At 36.2% G+C, this 14,989-nt stretch overlaps 1 protein-coding gene and 1 non-coding gene across 19 annotated transcripts in view; both read right to left on the bottom strand.

Annotated features, from left to right (window-relative positions):
- XRN1 (5'-3' exoribonuclease 1) overlaps positions 1-14,989 on the bottom strand; it is a 134,318-nt gene that overhangs the window by 106,703 nt on the left and 12,626 nt on the right. For 15 of the 18 annotated variants that reach the window (XR_004264581.1, XR_004264584.1, XR_004264582.1 and 12 more), the window contains exons 3-13: positions 11,553-11,650; positions 10,213-10,322; positions 10,009-10,119; positions 8,351-8,433; positions 7,828-7,915; positions 7,575-7,743; positions 6,461-6,528; positions 6,014-6,151; positions 4,095-4,161; positions 3,786-3,891; positions 2,428-2,517 (exon numbers count right to left, since the gene is read on the bottom strand). Coding sequence is in view for 13 of the 18 variants with exons in the window: in XM_032264391.1 (XP_032120282.1) it covers positions 2,428-2,517; positions 3,786-3,891; positions 4,095-4,161; positions 6,014-6,151; positions 6,461-6,528; positions 7,575-7,743; positions 7,828-7,915; positions 8,351-8,433; positions 10,009-10,119; positions 10,213-10,322; positions 11,553-11,650 (1,128 nt within the window). In the remaining 5 variants the exon portion in view is untranslated. Of the gene's footprint in view, positions 1-381; positions 421-2,427; positions 2,518-3,785; positions 3,892-4,094; positions 4,162-6,013; positions 6,152-6,460; positions 6,529-7,574; positions 7,744-7,827; positions 7,916-8,350; positions 8,434-10,008; positions 10,120-10,212; positions 10,323-11,552; positions 11,651-14,989 lie in introns of all 18 variants that reach the window. The other 3 variants (XM_032264510.1, XM_032264401.1, XM_032264449.1) reach the window with 3 other exon arrangements.
- Positions 5,149-5,315, bottom strand: LOC116545059. The gene has a single exon (XR_004266172.1). It is a non-coding gene; the product is annotated as a U1 spliceosomal RNA (small nuclear RNA).

The following is a 14,989-nucleotide window of genomic DNA, read 5'->3' as shown; positions in this document are numbered from 1 at the left end:
ATCTAGCTATTACCAGTCAGATCTAAGAACGTTTAACTTTGAATAAGTATGCTTATTTTTTATTTGTGTTAAGGATGAAGCCGTGTATCAATCAGATGTACTATGTTTTTGTTTTTATTACCTTCTCATCTTAGTTACAGGCATAAATATTTTATAATGCTTTGAACAACAATTTTCAAAAATTTCAGTATGCTCCTAATGTTTGACTCAGGACACCAAAAAAATTAAAATGTTTTTATATTCCATAATTATGGCATACATTTCCAAAAAATGAGGAAGTTTAGGAGGTTAAATGCCATGTAGAATAGAAAATGTATAGACCGGAATAAGATAGACTTTGACTTGACTCTTGCTTGGGTGTATAATCTTTAGAAAGATTACCTAATCTTTCTTAACCTTTCAGAGCCTCAATTTCTTCATCTGTAAAAGGGAGAAAACAATGTTTACTTTTAAATAGTTGTGAAGATTATATGAGAGCGTACTTTTTATGTGCTTGGCCTTAATGTAAGTTACAACAGGAATAATTTACATTCACTCTATTTTAAAAATGGCAAATCAAGGATTTTCTTCATGAGATTGCTCCTCAGAGAGGCCCTGAGAATCAGGTGATTATAAAACTTTTTTCAAAAATAATTGTCACATTATTTTGCATGGGTTTGTATTGCTGGATGGCACTCTGAAACAGAGCCCAGCAGAGGTGCTCTGAACAAAACCAAATCAAACGGGTTGTGTTATCATCTAAAAGTCTCTAGTATTTACTGTATCATTTTTTGGCTTTTTATTTTCCTACTTTGGTGGATGGTTTGAAAATGCAGACAGGATTTGCTAGAATACGAATCCGAGAGAAATAAAAGTATTACCATTTCCAGTAAAAGCAAATAATCAGGAGGCTGAGGCACGATAATCACTTGAACCCAGGAAGGGGAGGTTGCAGCAGTCAGTCATGACTGTACCAGTGCACCCTAGCATGGGTGACAGAGTGAGACAGAGAGACAGAGCAAGAAAGAAAAGAAAGAAAAGAAAAGAAAAGAAAGAAGAAAGAAAGAAAGGAAAGAAAGAAAAAGAAGAAGAAAGAAAGAAAGAAAGAAAGAAAGAAAGAAAGAAAGAAAGAAAGAAAGAAAGAAAGAGAAAGAAAGAAAGAAGGAAAGAAAGAAAGAAAGAAAGAAAGAAAGAAAGAAAGAAAGAAAGAAAGAAAGAAAAGGGAGGTTGCAGCAGTGAGTCAAGACTGTACCAGTGCACCCTAGCATGGGTGACAGAGCGAGACAGACAGATAGACAAGGGGAGGGGTGAGGAGGCGAGGGGAGGGGAGGGGAGGGGACGGGAGGGGACGGGAGGGGAGTGGAGCGGAGAAAGAAAAGAAGGAAGAAAGGAAAGAGAAAAGAAAACAAAAAAAGAAATAAAGAAAGAGAAAGAAAATAACTCTTTTCTTTTTTCTTCTTCACCTTTCTAGCCCATCATACAAATAAGCCCATTCTTCTGAGAGACACAGAACCTTGCTCTGTTGAGCATGCTGGAGTGCAGTGGCGCGATCTTGGCTCAGCTCACTGCAGCCTCCACCTCCCAGGTTTAAGTGATTCTCCTGCCTCAGCCTCCCAAGTAGCTGGGACTACAGTGGCACACCACCATGCCCAGCTAATTTTTGTATTTTTAGTAAAGATGGGGTTTCACCATGTTGGCCAGGCTGGTCTCAAACTCCTGACCTCAAGTGATCTATCCACTTTGGCCTCCCAAAGTGCTGGGATTACAGGCATGAGCTACTGCACCCAGCCACTTCAATAATTATTCTTGATAGAGAATTTTTTAGCAAACACAAAAAATGTAAAGAGAATATAATGAACACCCTCACATAACCATCACTCAAACCCAATAATCAAGACTTTGTCACACTTGATTAACCTTGATAGAGAACATTAAATCATTACATTAACCAAGACCTCTTATTATTAGCCATCTGCTAGGGCTGGAGAAGAGATTACCTATATTTCATTTAAACTTGGTTGTATGGTACTTTTAAAAACTTACCATAAGTAGAGGCAGGCACAGTGGCTCACACCTGTAATCCTAGCACTTTGGGAGGCTGAGGCGGGCGATCACCTGAGGTCAGAAGTTCAAGACCAGCCTGGCCAACATGGCGAAACCCCATCTCTACTAAAAATACAAAAATTAGCCAGCCATAGGGTTACAAGCCTGTAATCCCAGCTACTCAGGAGGCTGAGGCAGGAGAATTGCTTGAACCCAGGAGGTGGTGACTGCAGTGAGCCAAGATCATGCCACTGCACTGCAGCCTGAGCAACAGAGTGAGACTCCAACTCAAAAAAGAAAAAAAAAAATTATAAGTAGAAATAAAAGGAAGTGCTCCCTAAATAAGACTCTAGTAGAATGAATCATTATGAAAATACAAAACTATTTTTGTTTTTATTCTCTCACCAGCTCCAGGACTGAACTCCATGATAGTAATAGTGCAAAATCCACTGTATTGCCTGAACATAACATGCAGCTTGATCAGCCAGAAAGTCACTGAAAATAGAATATTTTCATTATAACATATTTTTTGAAGACAGGCCAGTGTCTTTAAGCATGATATCTGCTGATACATTTTACCTCAGATAGTTTAATCAATGAATTAGCTATTTATAGCTAAAAATTATAATCCTAAAAACTCCAAAATATTTTCAAAAATTCCACCCTGTCACATTATAGTTTTCCTAAACCAACTATCAAAATAGATAAACCTGTTATTCATATTTATTCAGTTAATGTACCACTTCTTTGGTCCAAAGTTTGAAGATTTACCCAATAAAGCTTTCCATAGCAACACCACCACTCTCTTAAACAGTGGGGGTGAGATGAGAGAAAGGGATGGGAATCTTCTTTATATAGGATGATATCTGAGAGAAGAAAAGGAGCAAATCAGGAAGATCTTAAAATTTGGTTCCAGCAGCTAGAACACTTTGAGAAGTGCTATATGTGAACAATATTCCCTTGAATCCTTTCTTTCTCAAAAACCAAATGACATCTTCTAAGTTTAGGTAAAATAAGTCTTCAAGTCACCAAAAACCAAAACAGAGCCCTGGGCTAAAGGCCAAAGTATTTACGTAGAAATTCCACAACTACATATTTCTGAGAGGTACTTTTTTAACATGAAAAATATTGCTTTTTTATTATAAAAGAACTATTTCCTCACGGGTAAAAACCTGGGTAATGAAGAAAAGCATTTTTTTCACCTTATAGCCATCACTTTTACATTTTGTAGTGTTTCTTTCAATCTTTCTTCAATATCTAGGTTTTTTTAAGTGTTAATGAGAGCATACTGTATACATGATTTTATGTCCTGCCTTTACAATTTGTACTTAATAATATACTATAAGCATCTTTCGAAATTGTTATGAACTTTCTGCAAGTACCAGTTACAGTTCTGCAGATTCTGGAGATGGAAGAGGTGACAGAGATAGTGACTGCAATGATGGGGTCGTGGCCAATTACGACGAACCTTCTTGCTGGACATTTAGATCATTTATAATTTTTTACTATTATAAACAACTTTGTAATAAACTTCCTTATAAATAAGGATCATTTTCTCTTTAGCAATTTTTTCACAGGAATATAATACAAGTCAGAATTAATACAATCCTTTCCCAAACCAGACTAGTTGAAACATCTACAATAATTCATGAAACCAAAAAATCCTTTTTCTCCCACTGCTTTATCAAAATTATGCTGTTTTCTGAAGAACTGCAAAATCTGAATTTTTTAATTTTAAAATAAAAGCATTGGCAAAAACGTACTCAGATACTACATCAACCCCCATCTTCGTCATGTAATATGTTCTCTTATATTGTCTAAACTCAGTTTCAAATAGGTCATCATCTTCAGTCTCATCTTCTAAATTATCTGGGAAAAAAGCCAGAAAGATAGTGACTGACAATTATGAATATCCTGTTTTTCCACCTAATGATTTGACAAATGTATATCCAAGTTGATGCTTATAAGCCATCACAAAAATCTGTTCCACCCAAAATTAATACTAATAAAGGAAAGGTATAACATTATCCTGTCAAAGTAGTAACACATCAAAACACATACTTTGTACTTACCCTTAGAAGTTACCATTTCGCCTTCATTTTTGTCTAAAGCAGCCCAACACAGAGAATTTTCCTGGCCCTATAAATTGTAAGTCAACATAAATGAATGGTAAGATACACATTTCAAAGTGAGATGTCATTTCTTTTTCATGCACCCATTTGCTTTTCTTCCCATAGTTCTTCCATGGTTATAACAGCCTTCATATCCTGCCCATCTGTTTTTCCTCCCTTGTGATCTCAATCCTTTCTCTCCTCTATTCTCTGACATCCTGACGACTGCCAATGACTCTCCTTAGTTCTTCGTACTCCTTTATCCGCATTTCCTTTCCTTCATCCAACCTATGACCTCTACCAACTTCCTATGTCTGGGCTATTCCTGCACAGCGTCTCTAATGTTAGCTGCATACTATCCTGACAACTATCAGGGGAGCCAGGGATTACTGACAGGTAAGTTTTGTGTGTACAGGTTCCCAAAAAGTTGCAGAGCCTGTTTTCCTAGAAACAAACAAACAAACAACAACAAAACAGTAGAATGCAGACTGACTGCTGCCAAGTTCCAGTGAGGAAGAGCTAAGTATCAAGAAGGACTACACTAGAGAAAATAAGGATAGTTGCCCCTCCTGGAGCAAGAGTCATTAAGTTTGAACCTAAATAGAGCCAGTACAGCAAGGAGAGTAAGAAACTCAACAGAATCCAATAATTATGAAGAGGCTGAGGAATTTTTCACAAGAGGTTTACCTTTCAAGTTAACACAAGATATTCTTTGGAGATTATTAGAGATGCTTTGCAGGGCACTAACACGTTCTAGTTGATTCTATCATTCACTAGTTAGGCATGTAACATTTACTAGATATTGTGCTATTAGGTTGGTGCAAAAGTAACTGTGGTTTTTGCCATTACTATTAACTTAAATTATTGTATTTTATATGTAAATCATTTCTAGAGAAAAAAATCACTGATCTAGTTAATGTCTCATATCTTTAAAGGCTATAAATATCCACATTTTAAAAACTAGTCCATTGTTTTAAAATAACTTTTTTTTTTTTTTTAATTAAAAAAACATTGCCAGGGGAAAGCATGAATGCAGTCCTCCTCTACCACGAATCATGCAGTTGAGTTTCCCACACTTGGTGAAATCGCGGGACATCAGCCCATCCACAGTGCAATGGAAAAGCCTCGCTCTGGGAAAACCACCTCATGATCATGGTATCTACCGTTTCAGGTTTTAAATAATTGTGTGTGTGTGTGTGTGCGTGTTTTTTTTTTTTTTTTTTTTTTTTTTTTTTTTTGAGACAGAGTCTCACTCTATCACCCAAGATGGAGTGCAGTGGCCCAATCTTGGCTCACTGCAACTTCTGTCTCCTGGGTTCAAGTGATTCTTATGCCTCAGCCTCCGAAGCAGCTGGGATTACAGGTGTGTGCCACTACACCCAGCTAATTTTTATATTTTTAGTAGAGATGGGAGTTTCGATGTTGAGAAGTAGTAGTAGAGATGCTGGTCAGGGTGGTCTCAAACTCCTGACCTCAGATAATCCACCCACCTTCACCTCCCAAGGTGCTGGGATTACAGGTGTGAGCCACTGCACCCGGCCTTAAATAATTGTTTTTAACATGTTTTAAATAATTGTTTTTAAAAGATAATTCATTTTCTGGGCTTTTATGTTTAGAAAGGTTTTCCACGTTTATTAACATAAAACACAATATTCCTCTTCAACAGTAAAAATAAGAAACTGATTACTGAAAATCTGGTTTAAATGACAGAAGCTAACAAAAAAAAAGAAACCAAACCAATTTCTTAAATGCCTATAGAGAGGAAGAAAGAGAAATAAAATGAGGCAATCCCAAATCATAAAAAGTAAGATGAGAAACAAAGAATATCACTTTTGCCTTTACAATTAAAACAATGAAAGGATACCTAAAAAAATAGACACCTTTAATTTTTTCTTTTCCTTGTAGTTCCTGGCTTCTTCTGCTGCCACACCTGCTGCTTCGTTGAGGTACTTGTTACCAACTTTGCTTTCAAACCATTTTAGGTCCACAAAAACTTCACTGAAGTGCTCCCGATCAAACTGTATAGAAATATTTAAATTTATTCAAAAATAATTTAAATATATCTAGAAGAATACAAATCAAACTTATAACAGTGACTACTACTGGGGCATAGGAAATTCTTTTACATATATGGGGGACCTCATGTGTTACTCTGAAAATACAAATAGAAAACAAATAAAAATAAAATTAATTTAGTAAAAGTATTCATACTGAATCAGCAACTGGAATAGAATTATAAAACCCTTTTCTTCTGGTATTACATAATTCATGACTGACCTTTTATAGCTACTCTGGGACAGGAAAACAAAAAATTTCTAGTTACTTACATCTGATAGCTTCACAAGGTATTTCTCAAATCTAGGTAAGTTGAGATGCCCACTTTCATTAATATAACCTAAGAGAAACAAAAATTAAAATCTGTACTAAAAGCTGACATTTTTTCTAAACAATTCTACAAAATTCTTTTTACAAAATGTTGAATGTTCATGTTCTACTGTAGTAATCAAGAACAAACAGTGTTGGACTATATACAAACTGGCCCTAGTTTCTATGAATTTTATGCTACTATAATATGCAACATTCAAGTACCGAAGCCAAGTACAAGAAATTCAAGGTTCACAGAATAATACTCCAACAATATTTGGTAACAATTACATTAAATATGATCTATATATAGATCATTCAATTTGATATGTTAATTTAAGGACTGATGGCCTGCTACCCTGTGGCCTGTTTTATTCAGCATCACTATGTTTGTCAATTTTCTGTTTTCATTGAAAAATAATTCATATTAAACATTCTGATGTATATCCATTAAAGAAATTGAATTTCTATGCTTAAATATGAAAGGAGTTAAATGAAACCAATAAAGTATGGTGGCTTTCTTAAGGAATTAAAGGCAAAGATTAGGCTGTGTATGGTGGCTCATGCCTGTAATCCCAGCACCTTGGAAAGCTGAGGTACGGGAATCACTTGAGGCCAGAAGTTTGAGACCAGCCTGGTCAATATGGTAAAACCCCATCTCCACTAAAAATATAGAACTTAGCCGGGTGTGGTGGCACACGCCTGTAATCCCGGCTACTCAGGAGGCTGAGGGACAGGAATAGCTTGAACTCAGGAGGCAGAGGTTGCACTGTCGCCGAGGCACTCCAGCCTGGGCGACAGTGAGACCTTGTCTCAAAAAAAAAAAAAAGTAAAAAAAAAATAAAGGCAAAGATTAGTTAGGTGTCAGTAAGTAAGGTTCGTTAACTCTGTGTACTTTCTTTCCTTGTGAATCGCTGAAAATAACAACCTTGGAGGTTAGCACCTTAGGCCAAAATAAATCCTCAATGTTTTTCTACTTAAGCCGTGCATGCAATAATCTACTAAACTAAGTCACATTTTTAGGGTAAGGTGGCACTAAATTAAAGTATCCTTGAGTGATTATTAAATTTTTCTTACCCCCAAGTTCTGGCAGGATGGTGATATATGTTCCATAAAGAAGAGGCAGTGCATCATGATTAATATGTAAATGAGGTAGATGAGGGATAAAATCATTACCAACAAGAAACCCCATCAAAATCCAATCATCTATTATCCTTTCAATATCATATTTAAATGTGATCTTTTCCTACAGTAAAATGGAGAACAAAGTCAAATCCAGTGAAAATTTCTGCAATGGAAATCCCTGGTTCATGGCTTTATTAATACTTACTTTTAATACTGAAAACTCATAGTCAATATACTCTCTCATTAAAGACAAGTGTAGGAGGTGAAATGTGGTTTCTTCTGGAGCACATACCCTGTAATTAATCAGATGATCAAGATATAGTGAATTGTATTTTTAAGGTCTCACCTTAAAAACATACCAAACTTAAGCCAAAATTATCATTAGAAGATAGTCAGATAAATGCCTTGCAATTAAGGCATACAATTTATATGAAAGTTTCAGGGTAACAAAGATAAAAATACAATTGCAAATATCCACATGCAAAAGAATGAAGTTGAACCCTTACATTACACCACACACTAAAATTAACTCGAAATGAATCAAAGATCTAACCATAAAAGTTAAAACTTTAAAACTCTTTTAAAAAATAGATGAATTGGACTATAAGAAAATTGAAAACTTTTATACATCAAAGGACACTATCATGAAAAGACATCATGAAAAGGCAACGTATGGAATAAGAGAAAGTATTTACAAATCACGTTATCTGTTATGCTATATGATTTACCTTTGTGTTTTTTTGCCACCAAATCGAACTTCTTCTCTTAAGAGAGAAAAATGTGCCTCATGACTTGTTAATCCAAGCATAATCTGTTGAAAAATGATTAAGAAATGTTTCTGTTCTCCCATTTTGTATAATGTTGAGTTCACAAAAGCAATTAAAAAACACTTATACAGGGAAAAATAAGAAAGAATTAGGTTAAACAGACAAATATCAAAATCTGATCTATTTGTAGGTTATGAATGAGACAAAGTGTACTTTTCTAAGAAAAATTTATTCACCTTAGCTCACATGCCTTTCATAATCATTATCCTATCTCCTATCTCCACTCCTCTTCCTATTCCCTCAAATCCCAAAAATCTTCTCTTGGTTTTCACATAATTCTACTTGCTGTGGGGGAATGGGTTAGAAATTAGAGGAAGCAGCTTTTCCGTGACCAAAGAATGCAGGACTCTTGGATACCAGGATAGCCCCACTATATGAAAACTCAGAAAAAAATGGAAAAGGGCACTTTCAGTTAATTTTTTCAAACAGTATTCCCTTTTTTTTTTTTTGAGATGGAGTCTCCCTCTGTCACCCAGGCTGGAGCGTAGTGGTGCAATCTCGGCTCACTGCAACCTCCTTCCCCCAGGTTCAAGTAATTCTCCTGCCTCAGCCTCCTGAGTAGCTGGGATTACAGGTACCCCACAACATGCCTGGCTAATTTTTGTATTTTTTAGTAGAGATGGGGTTTCACCATTTTGGCCAAGCTGGTCTTGAGCTCCTGACCTTAGATCATCCAGCCACCTCAACCTCCCAAAGAGATGGGATGACAGGCGTGTGCCACTATGCCTGGCCTCTCATGTAGTATTTTAATACTCAAAGTAAGTCAACAGTCTGTTGAGACCTATCAATCAAATGCCATGTACTTACATACTGTTTATTTCAATCTTGATTCAAACAATAAAAAAAATGAAACGTTTGTGAGGCAGTCAGGAAAATGATAATACTAACTGGTTATTTCTATATTAAGAAAAAGTTGTTAATTTCTGTTTTAGGTGAGATGATGGCATTGTAGTTATGTATCTTTTCTAAAAAAACACTCTAATCTTTTAGAGAAACATTATGAAATATATATAAATTAAATGATACAATGTTTGGGATTTGCTTTAATAATCTGGGAGAGGGAGCAGGTAGGAGAGAGAGGAGACAGATGATTACAGGTGGAAATTTAGAATTATTTAAGTTAAATGAAGGACATAGGATGTTCATTATATTACCTTTTCTGTTTTTGTTTATGCTTGAAAATTTGCATAATAAAAAGTTAAGGCCAAAATAGTCTATTAAAGGTATTTGGAGCATGGCATTTTCAGATCAGGAGTTATTAAAAACCTTGTATTAAGTCTGAGTGTAAAAAGGCAGCCTTACTTCTCTGACTTTGGCAAAGTATTCACAGCACTAGGATTAGTCACAACTATAGACTAATTATAGAGATCTCTTGGTCATAAACTATGGCTAAAAAGCTCATTTTCCAATGATTTTTAGAACTTTGGTAATGATAGAAGCAGCAATCATTATGTCTCCAATATTTGTTGCCACAGCCAGTAAGTTTCTTGTATAAAATGAAATCTCTTTGATATTTACCTACCAATGCATAAGGTTTTAATAATAAATATTATACCTACCAAGTCAGCATCTAAACCATAAAGACAGTGTCTGGTGTTTGGATCGTGATCTGGCTTTGCCTTCTCGGATCTGATAAATTCCATAATTTTATGCTCTCCTTCTCCGGGAGTCTAAATAAAATGTTTTTAAAAGTACAGTAATATTGTATGCTTGAGAATATTAAATAATATTTTAAAACTCTTTAACTAAAAAAAGATAATAACCTCATGGCCTGAGAAGTAGATGGTAACTCCTTGCCATGACTTGTCCGTGGAAATTTTCATATTTACAAAATACTTCAGATGTTCATGTAACCTGGCCATAAATTCAGTTCCTAAAAATAGTAAGTTTTAAAAAGGTTAATCTGAGAAAGACATAAAAACAGTAAGCTCTCAGTGACAACACATGACTGATTCTGAGTGCACAGCGAATAGCTAGGTAGGTATAGGATCTCCAAAGAAGGTCAAAAGCCTTCTGGCTTATTCTGAAAAACAAGTAATGTTGGACCTTTCCTTCGTAAATATCACAACTATTTCTAATGTCTCTAGTCCCCCTATATAAAATCAGTGTCACATAAGGAAAGTCAAGGAATTTTACTAACATCTCAGGACTGTGCTTCAGGAATTTTCATATAAGAACAGAGTTTGAACTCTCTAATGAACCTCCATCTTCTATTTCTTCTGCTGATTCTTAAGTTTTTTTTTTTTTAAGGTTTGTAGCTTAAATCAGATTGTCAATAATAATAAATAATAACCATTATTACTATTGAAATTACTATTCTGGAAACTTATTATTAATTTGGAACCTCAGTCTACAATGATTACATTTTGGGAAAGGCCCAGATGGTCAATAGTCAAAAGTGATACAGTCTAAAACCACAATCAGGATAAAACTGGTTGTTAAACTGAGCAATGTGTAACCAACGCACTTAAAGAAAGGGCAAATTACTGCTGTTAGTAAAGAACTGATGAGAAAATTATATTTTAAGATTTTCATTCAAAGAGAAAGATTATAATGATGCTAGACAAAGGTTGTAAAAGTATAGACTATGCTGCTGCATACAAAATTAAACACAATACTGATACATTCATTTTCCTTAAAGTCATAAAAATCTTAACTACTTTTGAGAAGCAGAGTAGTAAGTGCTCTGGACTAGGCGAATGAGTTTCTTACTCTCAATACCACAAGCTAGATACATCAACTTGAGGTTGATAGGAAGACTCATCAACCTCACTGAGTCTGTTTTAACATAAATAAACAGCAGGAGTAGGACAGAAAGATATATAAGCATAAGTTTCTTTTAGTTCTGTAATTCTGTATATCTGAGAGGTTCCTGTCCATATCTGCTCTAATTTATCTACATCTGAAAATCCCTACAGTCTTTGTAGGAAAATTCATGACCAAGGTGACCAAACCAACTCAAAAGCAGACCTACGTGGGAAAACAGAGTAACCGGAACCTTAAGGCCAAAATAAACAGAGCATAGAAAAGAAAAATACATGTAAAAACCAAGTTTTCAATTTATATTTCAATTCTGTCATAATTTTTCTCTCAGTGAATTTACCTGGTGTGATACAGTTGGAATCAAATCTGGCCTCTGTAGGAAGAGTTTCTCCCTTCTCTATTGCCTTTTTAATTTTGTCTTCTGCCTCCTTTGCTGACCTTAAAGGTTAAGGGAAAAAATTATCTTAAGTTTTCTGAAAAAAAGTGAAGATCTTTACATAAACTGCTATGTAGGTGCCTTTATAACTAAAATAGTAATTCATCAGTTGTAAGGTTCAAAACATACAAGTTTTGAAATTATTATGATTGATAAAAATGAGCCTCAGAATTGTCTGTTTTGTTGGATTGAATTTTTCAGGCCCGGTGCAGTGGCTCCTGCCTATAATCCCAATACTTTGGGAGGCTGAGGTGGCAAGAACAATTGAGTCCAGGAGTTTAAGACCAGCTTGGGCAACAGAGCAAGATCCCATCTCTACAAAAAAGAAAAAAATATTCGCCAGGTGCAGGGCCATGTGCCTATGGTGTCAGCTACTTGGGAGGCTAAGGTAGGAGGATCCCTTGAGCCCAGAAGCTCGAGATTGCAGTGCGTGATGATTGTACCATTGCACTCCAGGCTGTGTGACAGAGTGAGACCCTGCGGCATTTAAAAAAAACAAAAGAATTAAATTTTTCAGATTAAGATTATAGAAGTAACACATTTTAACAGAATGTTAAGAAGGCAAAGTAATTGCCACAAATATATAGTAAATTCATTCTAGAAATAAGATCAAAGTATAGCTTTAAATGTTCATTATATATGCTACATCTAATGATAATGACATTTAATGATCTTAATCATCATTTAATGTATACATTTAAGATCATTAAAATTATCCCTAAGATTATATAACAATACAGTTATAAAATTGAAATACCTGTGTTTCCTAAAAACATTTAAAATGAAAGCCTAATGATATTAACGAAATCAACTGCCAAATCATCACATTTTTGAGGCAACAGAATTTACTAAAAAATAAAACCTGAGTTTTACAGTCAGGCAAACCTGGATTTGAATATGGGAGTCCTACTACCTGTCTGACTTCTACTGCAACCCCTTTGCAGCAAACCAGCATGCCACATGGCATACAAGTTAGGAAACTTTGCTTTGAATATAGTTTCTACAGGCTTGCTACCAGCTTCAACTACTGCGCCCTATAGAATTCTATTTCTGTGATGAACAAACTCTTCTTCATGTTTAACCTCTCTTTCACCATCCTCTTTAATATACCAAAAACTCAGGATACCAGCTCATTTGTAAACTCTGCAATGTCTTCTTTCCTCTTTACTTCCCTTCCTTTTTTGGCTGACCAAACAATTATTCAACATTGTTATGTCACAAGGTCTTAGGATATAACAAAGAGAAATTATTCCTGGCCAGGCATGGTGGCTCACACTTGTAATCCCAGCATGGGAGGTTGAGGTGGGTGACTCATCTGAGTTCAGGAATTTGAGATCAGCCTGGCCAACATGGCGAAACCCCATCTCTATTAAAAATACAAAAAAAATTAGCTGGGTGTGGTGGTGAGTGCCTACAGTCCCAGCTACCCAGGAGGCTGAGACAGGAGAATCACTTGAACCCAGGAGGCAGAGGCTGCAGTAAGCCAAGATCACGCCACTGCACTCCAGCCTAGGCGAGACAGAGTGAGACTCTGTCTCAAAAAAAAAATTCCTGTTCTCAGAGATTACACTCTAGTGGGGAGGTAGAAAATTAAACAGCCATACTGTTTAATCTGGATGCAATAAAGAAAATGTTTGGGACAGGAACAAGGTAAGACTATTAAAGTAATCTAGATTAAGATAATGGTAGTCCAGGCTGAGATAGTAGCATTAAAGATGGAAAGAATTAGATAGATGTGACAAATTTGAGACTGGATAAAGAGGATTGGATATGAGGAATGAGGAAGAGAGAGAAGTCCAAATAAGGCTTGGACTTTTGGATTAGGTAGCCAGTGGCAGGTGTTGTCATTCACTGAAATAAGAAATACAGAAGGCAGACTGTTTTAAGGGGAAGATGAGTTCAGTTCTAAATACGTTAACCCTGAAGTATAATCTGGGTTTTCCAAAGGGAGACATTCAGAAGGCATGTGGATATATAAGAGCTCAGGAGAAAGCAATCCACCAGAAAGATAAATTTGGAGTCACCAACAGAGATATAGTAATCAAAGCCATTGGATGAAATAACTCAGAGCTTAGGATAGAAAGTTAAGAAACATTAATATTTAAGAAAAGCAGAGGAAGAAAAGAAGACAAGGAGACTAAGAAAGTACTGTCAAAGAGAGAATGTGGTTACATGATGGTCATGGAAAGGGACAAGTTCAAGAAAGAATGGTCAACATTGTTAAATGATGTGGATAAATGAAATAAGTTAAAGAAAGAATAATTCTTGGGATTTAGCCATAATTTTGTTAGGAAATTTTAGTGGCATGGTGGAGATAAAAAGATAGAAGACATATTTAGGAACAAGTAAAACAGGGAATTATGAATGGAGAAGGTCATCACTGTAGAGAATGGCAGAAAGCTAACTAGGGGATTTCTAGGAAAAATATAGTGCTCAATACCAGAATAGTATTTAATAAATGCTTGTGGTGGTTATAATGCATCGGCCCTCAACTTCCATTTCATTCTCCTAGTTTACCTTCTGATACCACAGAGGTTAGAAAGCTCTCAGGATTCCCTGCAGCTAAGTGTCTGAATATGGCTTAGAATTTCTCAGTTAGATGCCTGCATAAAAGGTTTGGAAGGTGGAAGTGTCGTGATGCCTGCATCACAGTTGAGGCATTGGAGCTCTAGTGTCTGTGAATATTTCAGCAATGGTAAAGAAGATCCCAATATTCAGTAGCTTTGGAGGTGCTAATAAGCAAGGAACAGAGAATCAGTTTTTTTCAGTACAGATATAGCAGGTGCACTGTAGCTCTGGAGCTAGCAGATGCAGCGGTAGCTTCCTAATTGTTGAATTGTAACTAGTGATGTATTCTTAGAGCCCCTAGTGACAGCTTAATTATTGGATCACAGATAAAGGAATAAGTTCCTAGAACCACCCATTTTGGTAGGGGGCTCTAAACTCTTCACCATATTACTTGAATGTGGTAATAGTTCTGCCACTGGTGAGTCAGTTCTGTGGCGCTGTTTGGGAGGTCATCCCTTATGGCTCACCTAGATTCCTGTCTCTACTAAAAAATTTGCTGGGCGCAGTGGCTCATGCCTGTAATCCCAGCACTTTGGGAGGCCGAGGTAGGTGGATCACGAAGTCAGGAGATCAAGACCATCCTGGCTAACATGGTGAAACCCCAGCGTGGTGGCATGCGCCTGTAGTCCCAGCTACTCAGGAAGCTGAGGCAGGAGTATCGCTTGAACCTGGGAGACAGAGGTTACAGTGAGCCGAGATCACGCCATTGCACTCCAACCTGGGTGACGGAGTGAGACACTGTCTCAAAAAAAAAAAAAAAAAAAAAAAAAAAA

The sequence above is a fragment of the Sapajus apella genome, unplaced genomic scaffold (assembly GCF_009761245.1).
Source record: "Sapajus apella isolate SASKATOON/1434 unplaced genomic scaffold, GSC_monkey_1.0 scaffold4, whole genome shotgun sequence".
Taxonomy (NCBI): Eukaryota; Metazoa; Chordata; class Mammalia; order Primates; family Cebidae; genus Sapajus; species Sapajus apella.
The sequence above is the reverse complement of the archived record's forward strand: the minus strand, read 5'-3'. Positions and strand labels throughout refer to the sequence as shown.